This window comes from Oryctolagus cuniculus, chromosome 13 (assembly GCF_051225735.1).
Source record: "Oryctolagus cuniculus isolate XC-2025 breed Fujian yellow rabbit chromosome 13, ASM5122573v1, whole genome shotgun sequence".
Lineage (NCBI taxonomy): Eukaryota > Metazoa > Chordata > Mammalia > Lagomorpha > Leporidae > Oryctolagus > Oryctolagus cuniculus.
In genome coordinates this window covers 97,240,503-97,265,505 of record NC_142879.1, presented here as the reverse complement: position 1 = coordinate 97,265,505, position 25,003 = coordinate 97,240,503, and the positions used below count along the sequence as shown (strand labels likewise).

The following is a 25,003-nucleotide window of genomic DNA, read 5'->3' as shown; positions in this document are numbered from 1 at the left end:
GACTTGAGGGGGAAGAACGAAGGCTGCGCCCAAGGAAAGACAGCCGGGGCCAAGGTCCACCGCCAGAGGACTGTCCCCTTCTCTGCCCAAGGCGGGGAGTAAGGAGCCCTTCCTTCACCCAGGAGGGATTTAACTTCTACAGCCTCCAGCCCCCGAACCCCGCGGACCTCCTCCCGCGTCCCCTGGTCCCTCACGCCCTCCTGCCCGCGGCAGCGGACCTCCAGGCCGGATGGCGGCGCTGTGCGATCCAGAGGGCACTAGCGGGGAAGCAGGCCACGCCCGACGGAGCGCCGGAAGTGACGCGCAGCTCGCGCCCGATGGCGGAAGTTCCGCCGCCGCAGCACGCTGTGCTGTCTCCTCGTGCAGTCCATTGCTGGCATGGCGCACTACAACTTTAAGAAGATCACCGTGGTGCCGTCCGCCAAGGTAGGCGGCTCTGGAAAGACCTCCTTACCTATCGCCCTTTTCCTTAGCCGAGTCCTCCAGGAGGGTTTGGGCTGTAGCCGTGGGGCTAAGAAAGGGGGTCGCTTCTTGGAATCGCAAGCCCCCCCATCCCCATCGCTGCAGGACTCTGACACCACCGCCAGACCAGGCCACATGTGCAAGTCCAGAGCTCCCCACCCCCCGCCCGCTCCAGCCAGGGAGATCGGGGTGGTTCTCCAGAATAGGTTTGTCTGAGAGGGCCACCGGCGGTGAGGCGGTGGGTGAGTGGGTGGGGGCGACTGTGAGGGGCGGGGCGGAAGCTCATCGCGGTGGGTGAGTTGAGGCCACTGCCCTCAGCTAACTCCCTTATTGTCGTGGTTTAACACTTTTGTCATTCTCTTTGTAGCATTTGGGAAACGTAGGGTTTTTTTTTATTCACAAGCATTACCAAATTCATCGCATTCGACATTTTTACATGAGAAAAGTCAAATTTACTCAACAAAATTATCATGACAGGCTCTCCCAGATTCTCACGGATTTCCCCAAGTTGGATGTAAGTGACTTTTGGGGACTCACATAGTTATGTAAATGTGGCTCTTACTTGGTGTTTCACCTGTTGGGGTACTAGCTTGACGGAAAGGGAATCTAAGTCAGAGTTGCCAGAGTTTGCTCAGTAAGTTAGTGGCAAAACTGGGAAACTTGCGTGTATCTGTCCTTTCCCTCAACCAAGCTCCATTTTAGGTGGCCCGGTGCTATCTTCTCAGGTTTTCCTTGTAACCTCTGGGCTTTGCAGCGGGGTGGGGAGCATCGGGTCCATACAAGGCCAGCGAAATCATGTGGTCTGGCCCTGCCAAGGCAACCACAGGTGTGGCTGGAAGTTCTGGAACTCTATAGCAGGCTGGTGTTTTAAGTCGATAATTTTGTGTGGCCCAGGAATGATGTTATACACGTCCAGTGGCCCTTGGCAGAGGAAAGGTTCCCACCCCTCCTTCCCAGGACCAACCCAAGCTGTATGGAAGTGGTAGGTCATGAACTTGTAGGCTCCGGTCTTCTGACTTGCTGACTTGGCGAGGTTTCATCCCACCCTTCCTTTCTCTAAGGTTTGGTTTTCCTCTGGGCTGTCGAGGGTCAGTGGCTTGAGGCCCCACCGCTGTTAATGGTCTTGTTGGCTTCATCAGCTGATGGTAAGATAGTTCTCTTCATTGATTGTATGGAGAGCTGTGATTTCTGCATCAGGCTGTAAAAACTGATCTCTTTGCTGTTTATGGAATTGGTTTTTAAAGTAAGAAATAAAAATTCCTACTAGAGGATAGGCATTTTTATTTTATCATCTTTAGGACTTGATATAGGTGCCCAGTAGGTTCTTTTTTTTTTTTTAAGATTTATTTATGTCTTTGAAAGGCAGCATTATGGAGAAGCAGAGCGAGAGAGGGAGAGAGAGGTCTTCTTTTTTTTTTATTTTATTTATTTATTTATTTATTTGCAGGCAGAGTAGACAGTGAGAGAGAGATACAGAGAGAAAGGTCTTCCTTTTGCCGTTGGTTCACCCTCCAATGGCCGGCGCACCGCGCTGATCTGATGGCAGGACTTGGGCCATCCTCTACTGCACTCCCTGGCCACAGCAGAGAGCTGGTCTGGAAGAGGGGCAACCAGGACAGAGTCCGGTGCCCCGACCGGGACTAGAACCCGGTGTGCCGGCGCCGCTAGGTGGAGGATTAGCCTAGTGAGCCGCGGCGCCGACCAGAGAGAGAGGTCTTCTATCCTTTGGTTCACTCTCCAGATGGCTGCAACAGCCAGAGCTGTGCTGACCCGAAGCCAAGAGCCAGAGCGTCTTCCGTTCTCCCCACGTGAGTGCAGGGATCCAAGCACTTGGGCCATCTTCTGCTTTTCCAGGCCATAGCAGAGAACTGGATCAGAAGTGGAGCAGCTGGGACTTGAACCGGTGCCCATATGAGATGCCAGTGCTGCAGGCCAGGGCTTTAACCTGCTGCACCACAGCGCCAGCCCCCAGTAGGTTCTTGTAAAATGAATGGACCAGCTGTACTTTGGAAATTTGTATTTATTAAATAAAAGTTAAAAAAAAAATGAATGGACCGTTTCTTGAGAAAGGTTAAGTACTAGGGAGTATCTGGGCCTGAAAAGAAAGATTTAAGAATAAGGTTATTCTAAACTGATTCTAGGAAATGCTTGACTCAGGCAAACAACCTGTTTTGATCTAATTAGTGGTGAGTTTTTTTCATTGTAAGGAGTTTTATCTTTTTTTGTTCTTAATATTATTTTATTTATTTGCTTGAAAAGCAGAGTGATAGAAAAGAGATCTTCTGTTCACTGGTTCACTCCTCAAATGCTTGCAGCAGCTAGAGCCAGGACAGGCCAAATCCAGGAGATAAGAACTCTATGTAGGTTTCCCACATGGTGGCAGGAACCCAAATAGTTGGGCCGTCATCTCTTGCCTCCCAGCATTATGAGGAAGCTGCACTGGACATGGAGGTGAGACTTGACCCCCCCGCACTCTGATAATAAGATGTGCTGCAGCCTAACTCACTGCAGCACAAGACTGGCCCTGGTAATTTTTTATATGTTAGAGGTGGAACATTCTGTTATCAATCTAACCACCTACCCTGAAATTGCTGTCAGATAAATAACACTTGTTTTTTTTTTTTAAGATTTATTTTATTTATTTGAGTCACAGAGAGAGGTAGAGACAGAGAGAGGCCTTCTCTCCACTGGTTCACTCCCCAGATGGCTGCAACGGCCAGAGCTGCGCCGATCCGAAGCCAGGAGCCTCCTCCAGGTCTCTCATATGGATGCAGGGACCCAAGGACTTGGGCCATCTTCCACTGCTATCCCAGGCCATAACAGAGAGCTGGATTGGAAGAGGAGCAGCCAGGACTAGAATCGGTGCCCATAGGGGATGCCGGCGCTTCTGACCAGGGTGTTAACTCGCTGTGCCACAGTGCTGGCCCCAACACTTCTTTTTAGTTAGTTAAACTGAAGCATTCGTTGAATGCTTGTTGTGCGTCTGACACTATTCTGAGCACTGGAATGCAGCAGGAATAAAAGTTCCTGTCATCATTCTAGTGAGGGGGAAAGGTAATAAACATGAAAATACGTAATGTGTGAGATGAAAGAAATGAAGCAAGTAAGGGGAGTAAGGAGTATATGTGCAGGGAGATAAGGCAGTATCCTAAGGGCGTGAAGGAGTGAGCTGTAGGAGCAAAGATACAGCAAATGCAAATGCTCTAGGCCGGAGTCCAAGGAGGTAGGATAGGATGTTAGAGGGAGAATGCTAGGAGATGGGGTCAGAAGTATTGGGAAGGCAGGGTGACTTTGAATTCTTAAGGTTTTTGACTTAGCTTTTAGGGGATGCCTGGCTTGTGGGAGGCTAATTCAGGTACAACCCAATAGCCATGTGATTGAAAGATGATGATAAATTAGAGAACCGAATACTGGTGAGGGTGTGACGTGGTTGGCTTCAGGATCGTTCAGAGGAAGCGCTAACAGGCTAGGCCACTGACTAGTTGTGTGGTTGAGAGAGGGAATGGAGATGTTCTGGGCCTTGGCACCTTGTATAGTGGGGTTGCTGTTCCCCAAGACGCGAGAGGCTAAGAGGAGCAGGTTTGAAGAGGAGGGCAAGTCAAGGGTGAAATCTGTACGTAGTGATTGTGAGAGATGTCCCAGACATCTGAGTAGAAACAGTAAGTAACCCAGAGTCCATGAGTAGGCTGGCCCACAGATATAAACAACAGAATTGTTAAAACGTAAATGGTATTTGTAAATCTGTGTGAGATCACCTAGTGGTGAACACAAGAGTGCTGTGGGGATATGAATGTGTAGTTGGACTGTGATGACAAGCCAGCATAGGAGTTGGAGAGCTGGCCACTGGAGAGGAAGCCCATTGAATGAGATGCTTCAAGAAGGACGAGTGGCCCAACACCCAGCACTGCCAAGAAGTCTAGTAAGATAAGATTTGAGATTTAGCAGTTTGGAAGTCGTTGCTATTTTGATCTAGTAGCAGGCATGCTGGAGAGTGGGTTCCAGAGAGGGAAGAAAGAATAAAAAGTGCTGCTTTGCTGGCATTTGCCAAGAGTGGAGCAAAAAAATGGAGCAGGAGTTTAAGATAAAAAATCGAAAAGATTTGAGAAATAACAGCATGTTTGTAGATTGATGGGAAAGGTCAGGTGGAAGAAAGAATTTCTAGAACTAAGTTCCTAAGCCATAGAAAAAGCAGGATCTGGTGCATATGGAGGGCTGGCCTCGTCTAGGTCCCTGGTGGCGCTGTCACTATAACAAGAATCCCATTAGGGCAGGGAGAAGTGACTTGCCACCTGCCTCCCTATTGATGGCTTCTGTTTTCTCAGAGGACTAAATTGACAGGATCCTTGTCCTGGTCCAGGTCCTTGGCCAGGAAAAGATTTGAGGTTTGAGGCCAGAGGAAGAGAGGGTTGATCTCCCAAGTGTTAACTTGCATACAGGGATAAGAAACTATTGGACTACGGTGACCACTGCATGTTTTTGTTTGTTTGTTTGTTACAGGACATCCATCCATTTTATGCTGATTTGATGAATATTCTCTATGACAAGGATCATTACAAGTTGGCTCTGGGACAAATAAATATTGCCAAAAACTTAGTGGACAAGTAAGGTGTTTTCTTACTATTGTGTTTTTTAAGTTGTTTTTAAAAGTGGAACAAAATATTCATATATGTATTTTCTTAAGTGTTGCCAAAGATAACGTGCGGCTTATGAAATACGGTGATTCTCTCTACCGATGTAAGCAGCTGAAGCGTGCTGCACTTGGGCGAATGTGCACCATTATCAAGAGACAGAGGCAAAAAAAAAAAAAAAAAAAAAACACGCTAAATTTTGCCAGGTTTGAAATTTGTAATAAATTGAGCTTTGGAAAAAGAGAGAAATGGGCAGCACATGACACTAACATAACATCTGGGAAATCTAAACAATAGGATGGTTCATCATTGAATTGCTTTCTCAATAAATATCTATTGAATGTTAAAAAAAAAAAGAGAGAGAGGCAGAGTTTGGAATATTTGGAGCAAGGTACTTACTGCCCATGAGGAGAAAAGGTCTTTTACAGCATTTTGTTAAAATAATCGATCTGTGTAGAGGGCATATTCCGGAGGTGGCTTTGTTTTATTTTAGAGCTGACAAGCTCAAATTATTTTTTCTAGCCAAACCTGTATGAGATTCTAATAGGTGATATGCTGTTGGAAAAGTGCCTAGCATAAATCATAAGGAAATATTGAAAAATATATAAAAATGTCATAGTTTTAGCTATTGGAAAAACTTTAATAAAACAGTTTTGAAATTAAGGTAGCAGGGTTTTGTTGAAATAGTTGCCTGCTTTCTTACATGCATGTATATATTTTGAAAGATTTATTTTCTTGAAAGGTAGAGTTAGAGAGAGAGCTTCCATCTGCTAGTCCACTCCCTGAACAGCCGCAATGGCCGGGATTAGGCCAAGCCACAGCCTGGAGCCAAGAACTTCTTCCTGGTCTCTCATCTGGATGCAGGGACCCAAGCACTGGGACTATCTGCTGCTGCTTTCCCAGGCCCATTAGCAGCAAGGTGGATTGGAAGTGGAACAGCTAGAACTCAAATCTGCATCCATATGGGATGCCGGCGCTGCAGGTGGTAGCTTAGTCTGCTGTGTCACAGCACAGCCCCAACATGCACATATTTTTATATCACAAACTATTTGGACTTGTTTTATGTCTCCCCTGTATCTTGCAAGTGATTTATGATAGTTGAATGCTTATGTCTCCCCTGTATCTTACAAGTGATTTATGATAGTTGAATGCTTTTAAAATGCTTTCGTACATATCTGATCTTCACGATCGCCCAGTGAGTACCACTCTGAAGCTGTTTGTATTACAGATGAGGTAGTTAAATGGAAATTGCCCATGTAGTAGCCAGAAAATTACAGCATGCGTGCTTCAAAAGACACTGCTTTCCAAATGTCTCAATAAGAACCATCCGGACGCTTCTCAGACGTGTCTTTTTGATCTGTCTCTGATCTTTTGCATCCAAATGCCCAGTTGGTAAGGCCTAGGTATATTATTGGTACAGCCACACTTGGGAAATGCTATTATTTATACTGTATTATATCATTACTCTGTGCAATGAATTGCTTTTTCATCAACTCATACTTTCTCTACACTTGCATTATATAACCATGAGCTTGCAGTACAGATAAGTTGAAGAGAATATCAAGCAAATCAGACACTTTGATTTCTTAGTTTTTTCATTTTAAGCTTCATAGTGCGCCAGCATTTATCCCGTTTGCCAACCATTGATCCAAATACATGGACTCTGCTTTTATGTGGGTACCCAAATGTTGGGAAATCCAGCTTCATCAATAAGGTTGGTCTGGTTTTGATTATAAAAAGATGATGTGATGGAAGCCAAGAGCCAGGAACTCAGTACGGGTCTCCCAGATGGGTGACAGGGACCCAACTACTTGAGCTGTCACCTGCTGCATCTGAAGGTGTGTTACAGGAAGCTGGAATGAAGAGCAGAGCCAGCTCTCAAACTCATGTTCTCTGATATGGAATGCGGGCAACCCAACGGTCCAGGCAAAATACCTGCTCCTTAAGCCAATTCTTACGTGATTTGTCATTTTAGTTGCTGTGTCAAATTTTACACAAACTATATTATCCTTTGTAGTGATAAGTTGCTGAGTGTGATTCAAGGGTAACATTTAAGTAACTCAGTAATTTTGTGCTTTGGGACAATTTAGCTGAATTGAGGGATCTGAAAGGAATTGAAACAGCATTTAAAATGTCAGATGACAACCAGCAGCAGTGTGTATGCCAAAGCAATTGTTAATTATGTTAATTATGGCTTCCTTGGTGCTAAGAACACTTTGCTGGGCAGATACTGTGTCATAGCTGCATCCCATATTGGAGTGCTTGGGGCGAGTCCCACTTCCATTTCCAGTGTAGCTTCTTGCTGAGGCAGCAGGTGGTGCCTCAAGTACTTGGATCCCTTTCATCCACGTGGGAGACCCAGATGGGAGTTCTAGTTCCTGGCTTCAGCCTGGCCCAGCCACAGCTGTTGTAGGTATTTGGGGGAGTGAACCAGCAAATGGAAGATCTTTCTCTTAATCTCTTACATGCACTCTCACTGTCTTACTGTCTCTCATTCAACCTTTCAAATAAATAAACTTTTACAAAGAATGCTCTTGCTTTGAGGCAAATTTATAGGTTTTATTTTGTGTACAGGTTTCCACGACATCTTGATAAAGCCGTGCAGGGGCCTACTTGATGTTTTGAAACATGCTCTGACCATTCCACAGCTGGCTGGTGCTCTGGGTGGCTGTGTGGCTTTTTACATGGAAAACAAAATGAAAACTTCAGTTCCAAGATTTTACGAACCACATATCAAGAGTTTGCAGACATGGGGCATTTCCATCATGACAGAGGCCTCTGTCGGGCCCTGTTGAGACACTGGAGGCAGTAGATGGAGGGTGAGAGGGGATGATGGCTGTCTCCTCCCTGATACCTGAGTCAAGGGCCCTGTGGTGTGAGGGAAGAGAAACCAGGCCATTTATTAAACTGGGTAACTCCTGTCCTGTGCGTTTTCATTATGTGAGGTCTCTTGTGTTTTTGTTTTTGTTTTTTTTTTTCCTACCCAAAATTACTCTTGATGTGTTGGTAACATGCTTATGTTGTTTGACAGGAAGTGAGGTTAGAATCCCTGTGACTGACAGTTTTGACTGATTGCTTTACTTGAAGGTAACCAGAGCAGATGTGGATGTTCAGCCCTATGCGTTTACAACAAAGTCTCTATTTGTTGGGCACATGGATTACAAGTATCTACGTTGGCAGGTGAGAGTCTCATCTTTAAACGTAGGATAAACATCTTGGGTTTTGGTTAATTAATTTTGATTTTAATGATTTCTGAAGCACTGTAATATTTATTTTTTCTGGTATACTTGGAATAGTATAGAGTCAGCCCTGAGGAGGTGAGGAAAAGAGAATCTCTGAGGTGACCAAGAACTTGAAATTTTTCTTTTACCATAAAGAAAACTTGTCTGAGCTTTAGAGAGACATGAGGGCAGTTAACAGTTTTCTGATACAATTTCAGAGGAAATAGCAGGCCTTCAGTTTGGGCTTCTGCGCCTTATGCTAAGAGTTGTACTTCTAAAGTAATTAAATTCTCCTTTAATCATTTGTGACTCTGTTGTTGCAAATGGCATATACTGTCTAAAACCATGAAACAATCTGTTTGAACAGTCTGATTTTATAAATGATGAAGAGAGTAACTCCTAAGACTTAGGAGGTTTGGGGGTTATTTTAGTTTTTATGTTTATGATGATGCTAGTGAGAACAGGAGTCATTTCTCAAGGTCATTGGCTAGCTTTTCAATGAGCTCTGCAGGGTTTTTCTACCCTTGACTGCTTATTTAATGTTTAAAAATATATGCTTTTCTCTCACTTTTATTTTCTCATCAGTTTTGGAGTTCTGCATTTTTATTTACTAGTTTCGTAAGGTCTGGTTTCAGTATGCAGAATGACTGCTGGGGCGTGCTGGACAAGAGGTTAATAAGTGTGCTCTGGAATAATGGAGTTTGTTCATTAGGTTGTAGACACTCCAGGGATTTTGGATCACCCTTTGGAGGATCGGAACACCATCGAGATGCAGGCCATCACAGCCTTGGCTCACCTCCGTGCTGCGGTTCTGTATGTGATGGATTTGTCTGAGCAGTGTGGACATGGTTTGAAGGAACAAGTAGAACTCTTCCAGAATATAAGACCTCTCTTTATCAACAAGGTAAGTCTGACAACTAATAGTTTAGTTTATTTTGTATAGTATGAAAGTAGTGATTCATTATTTTTTTTTCCATTGGTAGCCTCTTATAGTTGTTGCCAACAAATGTGATGTGAAGAGAATAGCTGAACTTTCTGAAGATGATCAGGTAAATCATCTTAATGTTTGGAATGTGTCTTACTTACGTATTCTGAATGCTATCTCAGCCAAAGTTTAGAAGGAGGAATTTTAACAGTACTAGCTCAGTTTTTATTGTGCAGTTGAGATAATATCCTCAAAGGTTCAGTGACATGAACTCAGACATCCTAATCCCTGCCCTGTGGAAAATGTGATCCCTTAGATTGTTGCCTTAGAGGAAGCCAAGTGCCTTAGGTGTCCTTTATCTCTTCCTGACCTCAGAATATCAGGTAATACTACAGCAGCGTTTTCCAGCGTAAGTTCCTAGTTAGGAAAGGTGTTCATTGGTGTTATTTAGCAAAAGAGGTTCTGTGGTTAAATGCATTTGGAAATGAGTGACTGAGCACAGGAGAATGAAGATCTGTAAGCATTTGTCCTGTGGGCTCTCAGGAACCATGAGTGTTTTTGAAGAGGGCATGCAGGACTTACAGGAACTCTTGAGTGTGGTGTCTGTTAGCATTCCCCAAGAGGCAGGAAACATTGTTAATATATAGTTTTAAAAACCTGGTTTGACTCTTCCATCAAAGGTGTCATTGAGGATAAATGCTTTGAGAAGCATGTACACAAATTGTAGGTCCCGACCAGCAGCGTCAGCCTCACTGTTACCTGGTACTTGGTCAGAAATGCAGGTTTCTTGATCACACCAGATTGCCGAATCAGAAACCCTGGAGTGGGGCGCAGTCTCAGTCGAGCAGGCCCTCTAAGTGACTGCTCACTGGAATGGTAGACTGCATCTGCTGTGTCTTTTGGAATGTACTAGCTTGACTTCCTGTTCCTGATGTAGGAACAGCATATTCTTTCTCAGTGTCTCTTGTTCTGTTTGGAGACTTACTACTAAGTAAGGATTAGCTTTTCTTAAACAGCCACAGCTGGTCTTCTCAGGTTACTACAGTAAATTCTTTAAGTTACTGATTATGTAAACACTAATGTCAGAGTTAATTTGTCTGCGAAAGCCCCCATGTGTCTGTTAAGTAACTTCAGTTTTCTAGTCTAAAAAGACATTGCTGGGTGGAGAAGGGGGAGAGTGGACAGCAGCAAGAAGTTTAAGAAGTGAATGCACTTTATGTTTCTGTGTGGGAGCAAACTGTTGAAATACTTACTTAAGGTATACTAAGCTGATCTTCTGTATATTAAGATAATCGAAAATGAATCTTGATGTGAATGGAAGGGGAGAGGGAGTGGGAAAGGGGAGGGTTGTTGGTGGGAGGGACGGTATGGGGGGGAAGCCATTGTAACCCATGAGTCGTACTTTGGAAATTTACATTCATTAAATAAAAGATAAAAAAAAAAAAAAAAAAAAAAAAAAAAAAAGAAGTGAATGCAGTACTCAGATGCCCAGGCTTTGGAGTCAGACATGCTCAGGTCCCAGCTTCACGCTTGCTGGTTGTGTGATAAGGAAGTGAGGTCACCTGTCTGACCCTCGGTTTATCCTGGGAGGTAATGCCTACAGTCATCGGTTGTTGGACAAATTGAAAGGAATCGGAAAGCTAAGTACATATTGGAATACTATTACACTATTTCCATTTGGTTAACACTTTCATAGCCTTCCCTTTATTGATGCTTTCAACATGACACTCCTCATCAAATGGTGATAACACATGATGGTTTTTGCCATGTGCACAGGTAGGCTCAGGGACCATTTTACTCAGGGCCATGCAAAATTGGTGTTCAGTCCTTGATCACTGCTTTGGACCTTATGGTAAGGGAAATAAATCTTGTTTGTGAAATGCTTTATTATGATGGATTTGTCACTTTCCTCCAAAAGATGGTCACACTTGCAGTTAGATGTAAATGTGACACTTAGTAGAGGGCATACAGTCGAGTCTCTTAGATCTTAGTAATTTAAATTTCTAGATTTGTGAATGTTTTCAAGATTTTTCTAAGGGATTCTCTTGGGCTATGAAGGCTAGTTTTTTTCTTGTTCTTTTTCTAATTAGAAGTAGCACTGCTAATGCTTCTTGGTCTTACCTAAGTTCCTATTTTGGAGGATGAAGTCTTACTGAATGTTCTGGAGAGTTTTGAATTACTTGGTCTGTTCTTCAAAAGTTTTAAAAACAAACCACAAGTGTTGAGAATTGCAGCCTTCATTGTAAAACTGACTTTTTCCATTGGAAACTAGAAATCAATAATACATCTCTTGTTTTTCCAGAAAATATTTGTAGATTTGCAAGCTGAAGGATTCCCTGTGATAGAGACGAGCACTCTGACTGAGGAAGGTGTCATTAAAGTTAAAACAGGTTAGTGCTTTCTTAACATCTGGTATCAGTCTTTTCACTATCTTTGTCTTGTTTTTGAAAAGTCAGTCATGGGGGGTGGAATTAGTTTTTTACTAGGTGCTGTTAATACTCAAAGTATACATAGTGGTAAGGAGTGATGCACTACAGAATAAGGTGGATCCAAAACCCTTAGTAATCTAGTGCCCTGCTTATCCAGATGAATGGTTGAATAATACTTTATAGTTCCTGCTATAGGAAATTTTTAATTAAAATGACTGCTATGACTTTTGACTATATTTTCATAGCAGTTTTACTGAAATGGATCCTGTTTGGTAGTATAAGGGGAAAAGTAGTGTGAAAAGCAGAACAGCTGGAGGCTGCAGGCTCCTGTTAGATTTTATGTAGTATCCTACTTCATCCTGTTGCTCTTAACTTGAAATAAAAGGGCAATTTTTGTGCTGTGGCTTTAATTACAGATTGGCTGCTCAAGTTAGAATTCTGAGAGATCATTGCATCTAGGTAATGAAGGACAGTTGGAGGACACCACCAGTCTGGACAGGGGGTCACTTCTGGTGGGAACAAGGCCCAGCATAGAGCTTAGGAGGGCTGCTTCAAGATTCTGTCTCAGATTGGCCCTAGGGTCAGAAAGGGGAACAGTCTCTTTCTTGGAGAGTGTGGTTTGCTGTGATGTTAAAAACCTATTGAGGGAAAAGGCGTAGGAAGTTCCAAACCATACCAGACAGTCAATGGGAGTCTGATTCCTGATTCTTCTCTGAAATGTGCAGGAGGCTGCGGTGTATCTTTGTAACTCTGTGTCTTGTTTTTACTTTTATTAGGCTTGTGATAGGCTTTTGACTCATCGAGTTGAAATCAAAATGAAGGGAAATAAAGTGAATGAGGTGTTGAACAGATTACATTTAGCTGTACCAAACAAGAGAGATGATAAGGTAAGATGGCCTTTACAGAGAGCCTTTGAGATACATTTATTGCATTGCTGGTAAAAGTCAGTAGATGCTACTGTCTGCATGGTTTTTTCCAGGGTTACAGAGCCAGCTACACATACAGACAAATGGATTTCATAAATGGGCTTCCATTTCTCATTCATAATGAAGTTATGCCTGTGTATGGCAAAGAGTAAAAAGGTTGAGGAAGAGAATGAAGTTTGCCTCTCACTCTACCAGAGGCAGTTATTGTTAATCCAGTCTTGTTTTTCCTTTGAGAAATGTTTGTGATACAGAAGCATTTTTTGAACATAGATGGAAGCATTATACTTATTGTACTTTTTTTTGTGTGTGGTTTTTTTATTTATTTGAAAGTCAGAGGGGTGGGGGATAGATCTTCCATCTACTGCTTTACTCCCCAGATGGCCATAACTGCCAAGGCTAAACCAGGCCAAAACCAGGAGCCAGATTCTATTTCTAGCCCAGTGGTTAAGATGCCTCCATGCCATTTCTGAGTGCCTAAGTTCAATACTTGCCTCTGGGTCCTGACTCCAGTTTTCTGCTAATGCAGATGCTGGAAGACAGCAGTTATGGCTCAAGTGATTGGTAGAAAACTTCTTGGGCTCCACAGTTTCCATTCTTGCCACCCTCATGGAAGACCTGGACTGATCGCCTAGCTCCCAGCTTCACCCCCTGTCCAACACTGGCACAAACTAGTGGATGGGCACATGTTCTGTGTCTAAAATAAACTGGAGTAGAGTGAGAGAACCAACATAAAAAAGGAGGGCAGGCAAATGGCCCACTGGTTAATATGCCTGCATCTAGTATTGAAGCAGCTGGGTTTGATGCCTGGCTTTGCTTCTGACTCCAGCAACTGGGATTCTGCCACGGCTCACTAGGCTAATCCTCCGCCTTGCGGCGCCGGCACACTGGGTTCTAGTCCTGGTCGGGGCGCCGGATTCTGTCCCGGTTGCCCCTCTTCCAGGCCAGCTCTCTGCTGTGGCCCGGGAGTGCAGTGGAGGATGGCCCAAGTGCTTGGGCCCTGCACCCGCATGGGAGACCAGGAGAAGTACCTGGCTCCTGCCATTGGATCAGCGCGGTGCGCCTGCCGCAGCGCGCCAGCCGCGGCGGCCATTGGAGGGTGAACCAACGGCAAAAGGAAGACCTTTCTCTCTGTCTCTCTCACTGTCCACTCTGCCTGTCGAAAAAAAAAAAAAAAGAATTACCATCTTAAAAATTAGCCTGCTATATATAGATTTACTGAATTTTGAGTTCCACCTGCATTTGTCTTGGCAGGACCAGAGTAAATGATTTCATGGGCCTTATACTAAGCCTTATACAGACTGTGGGCAGATGTTCCTCATCCCTGCTGATTCTGTCTGACCTTGGATCTGCGCCTCTTTAGAGCTTTGCTTTGTTACTGGCATCTCTGTCCTGGCTCAGTCCAGTTCCCCTCTCTTTTTCTTAATATAAATAGCTCTCATCTTTCTTAAAAAACAAAAATCTTAGATTCTATGTCCTCCCTTACTCGTTAACCCTTTTTCTCTCCTCAGTTGAGCTCTTTGAAAAAGTACTTGATAGTGGCTGGCACTGTGGTGTAATGGGCTAGGCTGCCATCTGCAGCACTGACATCCCATATGGACGCCAGTTCCACTTCAGTCTAGCTCTCTGCTAATGTACCTGGGAAAGCAGCTTAAAATGGCCCAAGTGCTTGGGACCCTGCACCCACATGGGAGAGCCGGAGGAAGCTCTTGGCTTCTGGCTTCAGTCTGGCCTAGCTCTGCTGTTGTGGCTGTTTGGGGAGAGAACCAGCAGATTGAAGATCGCTCACTCTCCTTCTGTGTCTCTCCCTCTCTCTAACTCTGCCTTTCAAATAAAATAAACTAAATTTTTGGAAAAGAAAAATTACTTGAATAACATTATCTGTTAGCTGTTGTCATTTCCTGATACTTGCCACTCATTTTCCCACGTGTCCTCCTTAATTTATATTTTCAGTCTCATTGTGTCTGTGACCTCTTCATGCCCTACTTCTAGAACTCATTTCTGCTCTGGAAATTAAGCTGTTGGTAGCATCGTGATTTATTTGGGTACCCAAGGAGTGAACTTACACGTCAGCGCCTTTACTCTCACGGTTCTCACGATTTCCCTTCTGCAGTGTTCCTTGTCCTCCAGTCATCTGGTTTTCATCATCATTGCCTTTGTCGTAGCTGGCCTCCCTGCTTTGCTGGGTTTTTTACCTTTCCGTTCTGTGGTCCACTCTTTCATGTCAGAAATCGGGTGATTTCCCCTTCCTGAAACTCTTCACTGTTCCTTATGCATTCAGTTTGCTTATCATGATGCCTGGTGGCCCACCAGGGGCCTGGCAGATCTGCCTGTTGGACTCCTGGCTAGGTTGACTTGTTAGGATATGATATGCATGCATATTTTTAAGATTTTGTTTTTGTCTTATTAACGTTGTAGAAAGTGAAATTGTATTCTGGATGATATTAGAATAGATAACCAGGATACTGTATGAATTCAGGCTCTCTCAGACCTGAACTTGTTTCATATTGTCTATTTGCTGGTCTGTACTGTGGGGAATAAGGAGACCTCCCCACCTTGGAGTTTAACTGTTTTAACGAGGAAAAGTAGCAACTGAAGAGTTAACCAGCCTGCTGTCAGTTCATGTGCGCGTGGTCTCCTTTTGCTTCCCAACCATTTTGTGTGAGATAAGCTCTGCATGTGTGGGTATATGGGGACTTGACCATAGGATTACCGTGTCCTCAGACAGTTTCCATGCACATGGTGTCACACCTACTGTACACATTTTTCTTCAATTATATCTTTAAAGAAATTGGAAGAATTAGAGAAAGAAGAAGAGCTAAGAACAGCTGCTGGGGAGTATGACAGTGATTCTGAAAGTGAAGACGAGGAAATGGTGGAAATCCGACAGCTGGCAAAACAAATTAGAGAAAAAAAGAAACTGAAAATCCTTCAATCCAAAGAAAAAAATACACAGGGATCCAGGATGCCTCGAACAGCTAAGAAGGCAAGTGTTTTTTTTTTTTTTTTTTTTTTTTTTATGTCTTTCCAAAAGATATGCATGACTTATTGCGTATGTTGGACTCTTGCAAAATCATTGCTAATTACAGCTTTTCAACCCATTTATGGCTGTCGGATTGCACATTCTTCGTTTTGGTGGTGTAAATTGACTTAGAAGAGTCTTGATTGTTTATCTGCTGATTCTTGTGCCCTTTCTTGGTGATAATAAGCTTGAAGTTTTCCTCTATAGATTCAATCATTGTATAGTTTTATGAATTACAATTGGGATTTATAAGTTGTAGAAATTTAAAGTCATTAATTAACATTTTCTTATTTAATTTCTGTATTATTCAAGACTTGTCTTTTCTAATTTACAGACACTTAACCCAGTCTAATTTAAACCCAAAAGAAAATTTATTGACTTTTGTGACTGGTTAAGATGGGGAGAATTACACAGTAGCGTGAATGGATCAGATGTCAGGATTCTTAACACTTTTTCGGTTTTGTTTTTGTTTCTTGTCCATGCTTTGGTCAGGGAGGTAGGGTTCTGTGATAGCTCCCCGTACCACATGAAGTTCCCCCAAAGAAATCAGATAATGTGCAGGAGAGTTAAAATGTAATGGAAAGAAAGGAAAATAACTTGACATTGTAGATACCTCTGAGTGGGTATTGTTTGAAAATAGTGTTTTCATATGATAGCAGATGACTGGTTATTAAGAGACATGGACAGTCTTCTGCTTTTCCTAGTAATGTGGAGGGGTCTCCAGAAGGAAACATGTTGCCACAGTGAGTTTGTCTTAGGGTCCATCACTAACTTCAGCTTTTGTGGCTCATCTATGTGATAGAAACAGTCACTTTCTTACTCTGTGTGGGTTGCTTGGTTTCTACCAAGAAGGACATAAAGCATACAAGATCTCACACATAACAGTTTCTTAGTTAAGTGTTGGTTTTCGCTGAGCTGCCCAAAACCATCATAGCGGCAAGTATTAGCCACAACAATTAAGATATTACTTGGGATGCTTGCAGCCTGTATTGGAATGCCTGAGTTCAAGTCATGGCTCTCCTTCTAGTTGCAACTTCATGCTTTGCCCACCCTTGGAGGCAATAGGTGATGGCTCAAGTACTTGGTCCCTGGCACCCATGTGGTCAGGCCTGGAGTTTTAGGCTCCTCGCTTTGGCTTGGCCCACCCCTGGACATTGCAGGCATTTGTAGATTGAACCAATGACTGGGAGATAATTTCTCTTTGTCTCTGCCTTTCAAGTATATATATATTTATATATTAATTAATTAAAAAATCAGTTAGTCAGTCAGTAAAAGGCAAAGTGAGCCCAAGGGGAAAAAATACAACTTGTAAAAGAAGTATGTCACAAAAAGTGTATTTTCCCTTAGAAAAAAAATATTTTTCAACTTTTCAGTGAACTAATTTTGCTTAAAGCCAATTTTATTTTAAAATTTCTTTTCAGGTTCAGAAGACAGATTTGGAGAATGAGATGCATAGTCTTGGTGTTGACATGGATACTAAAGACAATGTAAGTGTAGGGGGCTGGTCTAGTGTTTATATGGCTGAATGCAAACTTGTTAAAGAAAAAGCAGGGGCTTGGAAACCTGTGAGAATATGAAGTTGATTTAAAAGAAAAGAAATCAGGATTCCCAGTGTTTCCATTGCTATTTATTGACATAGTGTCTGCCTCGAAGTGATGGATTGATTGATAAGTGTATCTCTCACGCTGCCATAGTTCCCTTGGGAATGCTTCGTTTGGTGTGATTAGCTTAGCACCTGTTCTACTGATGCAGGATGGTGTTTTCAAAACTTTATTCTTATTCAGCATTTGAGAAGAATTTAGAAAAACTTTGTACTCTCCATCATCCTTAATTAAAACTTGTCCCTGGAAGTGGGCCAGGTGTCCTTGCCTCTCAAAGTTCTGGTTTAGTCACTGTCAGTTGTGTAAGGTGACCCCAGTGCATTTGCTTTTCTTTTTTGTATTATTTTGAGTGAAGGTCAAAAAGTTCATGAAAACAATGTATTCTGAAAATGCATGGATTTCACATTTTTTTGCACCAAAATAAACTTATCTGTTAATTCCATTTTTCCCACAAAGTTTTTGAAGGCTTATAGATATACTTTATCTTTCATTTTCATGTTAGTAGAAAATTTGGAAAATATTGAAAACTAGAAAGAAAATCATTTGTGGTTATAGCACATAAAAATGAGTAAGTTGAAATATGGTAGATTGCTTTTTATGCAGTTAAATGAGAGAGCTTGTCTTCTGTTCCTTAAAAATATATTTAAGATCACATTCCACATTTTACATCTGTGTCTTGTAAATATTTTTTCGTTAAATTTCTCCCATTTTTTAATGAAGTAAAGCTTAATTTCTTTTACTTTTTGGATTGTTTACAGGTTAAATTCATTTATTTACTGTTGCCTTAAAGAATTTAAGGTTATCTGTAAAAGAATTCACATCAGGGAAAAGTGTATGTGGGAAAAAGATGTCAAAGGGAAAGAAATAGATAAATTTTTGTTGTCCTATACAGAACTCTTTACTTGGACTATAGTGACTGAGATCTGCCTGGTGCTTTAATTAGCTTCAGTGTAGTTATATGAAGTGTTAGTCTCTCTGTGTGAGTAACTTAGACTAAATAGTTCAAAACTGTCTTCTGGGGTGCTCAGAGATGAGAAGGTATTTCAGGTATCTACTAGAATTTTATCCTGCTGTTGTAATGATTTATGCTAGAAGCAAATCAAAGAACTTTTAGTGCTCTGGATTGTTTTCTCAAAACAGATTCCCAGACTGGAATTACCAAACTCAGGACAGCATTGTATAAAGTTCTTTTCTGGAAGAGGTAGAATAATTGGTTTCAGTCGGCAGTGTATGAGGGGACTCATTTGTTTTGTATATGCTTGCGTTGTTTTACTGTACTGACATAAGATCTGACATTTGATTGAAGTGCTAGGCTTAATGCCTGCTTACATTTTGGGGAAGTTGTGTTTTCCCTAATTTACAGACAGGGTGGCCAGTGGTAGCATCTTCACTGCTTTCCCAGGCCATAGCAGAGAGCTGGATTGGAAGTGGAGCAGCCGGGACTCGAACCAGCACCCATTTGGGATGCCGACCCTGCAGGCTGTGGCTTTACCCACTAAGCCGCAGTGCCAGCCCCTAGATGCCTTTTCTTTTTCTTAATACTCTCGCTAAGTCTTCCAATAATATGTTGGCCAAGAGAGGGAAGAGTGGCACCCTTGTACTATTCCTGGTCTTAGAGAAAAAGCTTTGTTTTTCATCACTGAGTATTATGTTGGCTGGGGATTTTTCATATGTAGCCTTTGTTACATTGCAGTAGTTTCCTTCCATTCTTTGTTGGGTTTGAGGGGGAGGTTTGATTACCAATTCAATACCCTCAACTATAATAGATCTATTCTGATTTTTCACTTCTTCATGATTCAGTCTTGGTAGGTTTGTGTTCCCAACAATTTATTCATTTTATCTAGGTTATCCAACTTGTAGTGTACACTTTCCATAATACTCTCTTATAGTCATATATTTCTGTAGAATCAGTAATGTTCGCAACTTCATTTGATTTTAGTAATTTGAGTCTTTTTGCTATTCCATCTAAATGTTAGTCACTTTTGTTAGTCTCTTCAAAGAATCAACTTATTACATTGATTTTTCTCTATCATTTTTCTATCCTGGATTTTATCTCTTCTCTATATTACTTCTGGTAGCTCTGGGTTTAGTTCTTTTTTGTGGTTTATTTGTTTATTTGAAAGTCAGAGTTACACAGAGAGAGGAGAGGCAGAGAATGAGAGAGAGGCCTTCCAGCCGACGGTTCACTCCCCAATTGGCTGCAACAGCCGGAGCTGTGCCAATCCGAAGCCAGGAGCCAGGAGCTTCTTCCATGACTCCCACATGGGTGCAGGGGCCCAAGGACTTGGGCCATCTTCCACTGCTTTCCTAGGCCATAGCAGAGAGCTGGATCAGAAATGGAGCAGCCGGGTCTCGAACCGGCACCCATATGGGATGCCAGCATTTCAGGCCAGAGTGTTAATCTGCTGTACCACAGTGCCAGCCTCTGAGTTTAGTTCTTATTTCAGTTCATCAAGATATAAAGTTAGATGTTGATTTTTCTTCTTGTTTTTAAAAAAAGATTTTCATTTACTTGAAAAGCAAAGCGGGGGAGGGAGGGGGATGGAGAGAGACATCTTCCATCCAATGATTTACTCCCCAAATACCTGCAACAGCCAGGACTAGGCCAGGCCAAAGCCAGGAGCCCAGAATTCCATCCAGGTCTCCTTTGGCCCAAGCACTTGCCTCCAAGGATGCAAGAGCAGAATGCAGGATGAGAAGCAGAGAAGCCAGGGCTCAGATTGGCACTCCAATATGAGATGTGGAAGTCACGCAATGGCTTAACTTGTTGTTCCACAATGTCTGCTCTTCTTCATTTTTACGGTATCTACAGCTACAGGTTTTCCTCTGAATACTTCAACTCAAGCTGCCATTAACACTGGCTGCCATACACTGGGTGTCTTAACAAGATATTAATTTTCTCGCAGTTTGGAGGCTAGGAAGTTCAAGAATAGGAAGCCATTCGTCGTGATCAAGCATTGTCAGTTTCTGGCAAAGTCTCGCTTCTTGGCTGATAGGTGAGTACTCACTGCATGCTCAGATCACCTTTTGTACACAGCAGAGGATCTTCAGTGTCTCTTCTAGGGACACCAATCCTATCACTCTGGGGACCCACATTAGGGATTAGTGCTTAAACACATGAATTTGGAGAGCAGAGCACATTAGTCCTTGGCAACTTCTTTTGTGGCATTCTGGTTTACTGTACTCCTCAAGTCTTCTACTTCCTTACTTATGTTCTATTATTCAAAATGGGGCACTGAAGTCTCTCAGTGTTATTGTACACAATTTCTCCCTTCAATTTTCAATCTTTGCTTCACATTTTAAGTATCTTTTATTAGATGTACAAACTTTTATCATTGCTATACCAATACTGAACCTTTTATGACATCCTTGTCCCCTGAAACTATTTTGATCTAAAGCTTATTTTGTCTGATTTTAAGCTCATGTCCTCAACTATTGGCTTGAATAATTTTACCTTTTCTTTCTCAACTATAGAATCTTTTGATATAAAATTAATCCTTTGTACATATGATATAGTTGGATCACGTTTTTGTTAAACCCATTCTGCTCATCTGTAGGTTAATCCATTTACATTTCAGGTAATTGATGACGGAGTTCTGCCACCTTGGTATTTTTCTGTACGTCCTACAGCTTTCTTTGCTCCCAACTCCCTGCATTATCTTCTTCATGTTTAATTGACTTTTTATATTTAAGTATTATCTTTCATCATTTTGTGTTGTTTATATTCTATAGCCATCTTCTTTCTGGTTATCATTGAGATTTCTCTTAAAATCCTAAAGTTGTTCACACCATGGTTTTGAATTTTTTTCAGCTTCATTTCACTAGTGTACAAAAACTATCACAATTACATCTTATACAGTGTGCCCCAGAACACAATTATGCATTTACTTCTTGTATCAGGGGAAGCAGCTACAAGCCAAAATTACAATACTTTTACACTTGCTCATGTATTTACTTTTCATATATTTCATGTATTTTGTAGATATCATTGTTCACTTGGCTTCAAATTATTGCCTAATTGTCTTTTCACTTCTACCTGAATGACCCACTTTAGCATTTTTGGCATGGGAACTCTAGTACTAACACTCTCCCAGGTTTTGTTCATCTGGAAGTACCTTAATTTTTGCCTCCATTTTTGAAGGACAGTTTTGCCAGTTACAAAATTTTTTCTTTCAGTACTCTGTATATATGAACCTGCTGCCTTTTGAACTCCAACATTTCTTACAGGACATCTGATAATAATCCTATGATACTTTGTATGTGATAGCTCATTTGTTTCTTGCATTTTTTAAAAGATTTATTTATTTATTTGAAAGTCAGAGTTACACGAAGAGAAGGAGACAGAGAGAGAGGTCTTCCATCTGCTGGTTCACTTCCCAAATGGCTGCAATGGCCAGAGCTGTGCTGATCCAGAGCCAGGAGCTTCCTCTAGGTCTCCCAACGTTAAGGGACTTGTTTGAATTCTTATAGGCAGCACAAGGCAGAGCTGTGACTTGTCCAGGTTCTGATGGCAGAATTTGTCCTCTTAGACGTGCAGTCTGGATATATCTTCTTAACTTAAAGTTTGAACTTCTGGGCAGTTTTCACTTTATGTTCAGGTATTAGATATTAGTGTTCTGAAATTAGATTATGATTCTAACCTAATAATCATTTTTGAATGGGGATGTCTAAGTACATTTTTTAAAATGGCGTTAAATCAGCTTTGTAAAATAAGAGCAGCTTGTGTAAGTGAAAAAAGATATTTGAGTGGTAATTAATGTGGAATTCCATGTGTATATCTTAAGGATTTTAGCTGATTGTGGTTCTGATGACGTTGTAGACCCTCCTGACTGTCCTCTTCCCTTGTTGGAGTCGATCTGTTTGTCACTGAATCTGTAAGCAGGGCTGTGATCCTGACCGCCGAAGTTTGCTTTCCATGCTTTTCAGGCCCACTACGCAGTCCAGGCAAGGAGATCTCGGAGTATCACCAGGAAAAGAAAGCGGGAAGAATCTGTTCCACCGTCTTCTGTAGTCCGGAGTCGGAGTTGCTCTCGAACTCCACGTGATGTTTCTGGTCTCCGGGATGTCAAGGTCAGCCTCTGATGTAGTAATAGCCTCAGTGTTTATTCTGGCAAGTCTCAGGGTAAACACCAGTAGTTATGGCTCAGAGAAGCAGGAGCTGTGGGTAGGAGGTTAGCTGAATGCTGCATGTCCCAGTTTCTTGGCGTCCTTGAGAGCTTGGGTCAGGTACAGTTGGATGCCTCTGGACAGAGGTCCTTGGTGGACTGTTGCCTAATCTTTCCTTTTTCAGAGGTTGGGCAGAAGCATGATCTCATACTGCACCAGCAGTCTGACTTTAGATCCCAGTATATACTCTGGCTCCAGGGATTGTGGATTTCGTGGATCTCACATGGAAAGTATACCGTCTTGTCAATTCCAGGTCTTCATGATGCTTAAAGGATATTTTTGGGGAATCGTTACCTGTTCCGACTTCCCACCAGTCAGGTTGGTAGTTAACAGTGGGCTGCTCTGGGAAGTGTCTCTGGAAAGACATCTGGCCCGATGTCTCCTTGACACATCCCTCATGCTCCACCACCACCAGCTTTAGTGGCGCCAGGGACAGTCAGAGGATTTGGAAGGTCTGACTTTGGAAAGTTTGCAAGTAGAGAATGAAAACATGGAAAAATTGATGTCTGTAGAGCAATGATGATTTGTAGGAGAATACTCACCTGTGTGGAATTCAATAAGACTTATCCCTCTCTGTGCCTCCTTTTATTTTTTTCTGTGCATGTTTACTTTTGTGTTTTAAGAAGTGCCTTCAGTCATATGCAAAACTTAGAGGGACGAAAGATTCTAGCTCTACCCAATATCAGCTAGCAGAGGAGTATTTGCCTCTGGCATATGAGGAAGAGAATTGGGAGATTGCAGATTGGCACCAGCAGCACATAGAGAACCAGGAAGAATGGGAAAAACAAGTCATAGCAAACAGAGAATAGCAAACTGAGAGTAACCAGAAGACAGACAGACACACTCAACTTTTCTAAGGATCAGAGTTATCAGAATTTGTTGAATCAAAACATTTCTGAAATATAGAATATACAATGTGCAATCCAGTTTTTTGTCTGCATGTCTTTTATATATTTTAGCTCAAATGTTGACAGGTTAATTAGAAATATTCTTATTTTGGACTCCCAGGACAGTGATGAATTTTATATTTGTGTCATGACTAAGCATCAAATTAATAAAGAACATTACTGAAACGATTATAATTTAAATACTAGAGTCCACACACTTACCACTTAACCATAATGAATTCTATATAGCCCTTTACAGCTGTGAATGGAAGCATAGAACTGACAGAGGAGAGTCTTGGATTGCATTAAAAAGAAAATTAGATGTGATTGAAAAGAAGCTAACTCAGAATGAAACAGAAAGCTGAAAATCAAAAAGAAATAAAAGGATGCATCTGGAAACTATCAGCAGAAAATAAAGCAGCAGTGATAATGTTAGATGAAATAGAATTCAAGGGAGAAGAGTGTATTGGATATTACTGGATTAAATTAAAATGATAATTAAAAATATTATAGGAATGAATGTATTATTATTTTTTAAAAGATTTATTCACTTTATTTTTTTATTTATTTGATAGGTAGAGTTACAGACAGTGAGAGACAGAGAGACAGCGAGAAAGGTCTTCCCTCCATTGGCTCACCCCCCCACCCCCAATGACCACTATGGCCAGAGCTACGCTGATCTGAAGCCAGGAGCCAGGCACTTCTTCCTGGTCACCCATGTGGGTTCAGGTGCCCAAGCACTTGGGCCATCCTCCACTGCCTTCCCGGGCCACAGCAGAGAGCTGGACTGGAAGAGGAGCAACCAGGAGTAGAACCCGGCGCCCATATGGGATTCCAGCGCCGCAGGTGGAGGATTAGCCAAGTGAGCCACGGCGCTGGCCCCTATTCACTTTATTTGAAAGGCAGAGTAACAGAGAGGGACTGACAAAAAGAAAAAGATCTTCCATCTGCTGGTTTACTCCCCAAATGGCTGCAGTAGGCAAGCCGGGGCCATGCCAAAGCTAGGAGCCCAGAATGCCATCAGGGTCTCCCACATAGGTGGCAGGGACCCAAGTACTTGGGCCATCATCTGCTGCCTTTGAATTTGCATTTACAGGGAACTCAGCTGGAAGTGGAGTGACCAGGACTCAAGTAATTATTCTCTAGATATTTGATGATATGTCTACATAAAAGAAGGTAATCAGCAACCATGTTATATTTATTTCTCTTCAAAACTAGTTCACGGACAAAATACAAATGTTAAATATGGCTTAAAAATGACTATTATTAACCGTGATTGGGGCTGGCACTGTGGCATAGTGGGTTAAGTCGCCGCCTGCAGTACCAGCATCCCACATGGGTGCCAGTTTGTGTCTCGGCTGCTCCACTTCTGATCCAGCTCTCTGCTATAACCTAGGAAAGCAGTAGAAGATGGCAGCCGTGTGGGAGACCTGGAAGAAGCTCCTGGCTCCTGGCTTCCGATCAGCGCAGCTCTGGCTGTTGCGGCCATCTGGGGAGTGAACCATTGGATGGAAGACCTCTCTCTCTCTCTCTCTCTCTCTCTCTCTCTCTCTCTCTGCCTGTCCTTACCTCTGTGTGTAACTGCCTTTCAAATAAATAAATAAATAAATAAATAAGTCTTTTAAAAAACATTATATATGAGGGTCCTTCAAAATGTTTGTGGAAAATGGAATTAAAAGATAGATCTAGGGGCTGGTGTTGTGGCATAGCTGGTTAAGCTGCTGTCTGATACTGGCATC

The 25,003-nt window shown here is 42.3% G+C and overlaps 1 protein-coding gene across 1 annotated transcript; it reads left to right on the top strand.

Moving 5' to 3' along the window:
- The first annotated feature begins 255 nt into the window (after positions 1-255).
- Positions 256-23,899, top strand: LOC100343001 (GTP-binding protein 4). Its single transcript, XM_089311269.1, has 11 exons — positions 256-426; positions 8,178-8,270; positions 9,024-9,215; positions 9,295-9,360; positions 11,539-11,626; positions 11,742-11,797; positions 12,442-12,552; positions 15,377-15,574; positions 17,032-17,097; positions 22,138-22,281; positions 22,502-23,899. The coding sequence occupies exons 1-11, from the start codon at positions 379-381 to the stop codon at positions 22,796-22,798; spliced, it is 1,359 nt and encodes a 452-aa protein (XP_089167395.1). The 5' UTR covers positions 256-378; the 3' UTR covers positions 22,799-23,899.
- The last annotated feature ends 1,104 nt before the right edge of the window (positions 23,900-25,003 follow it).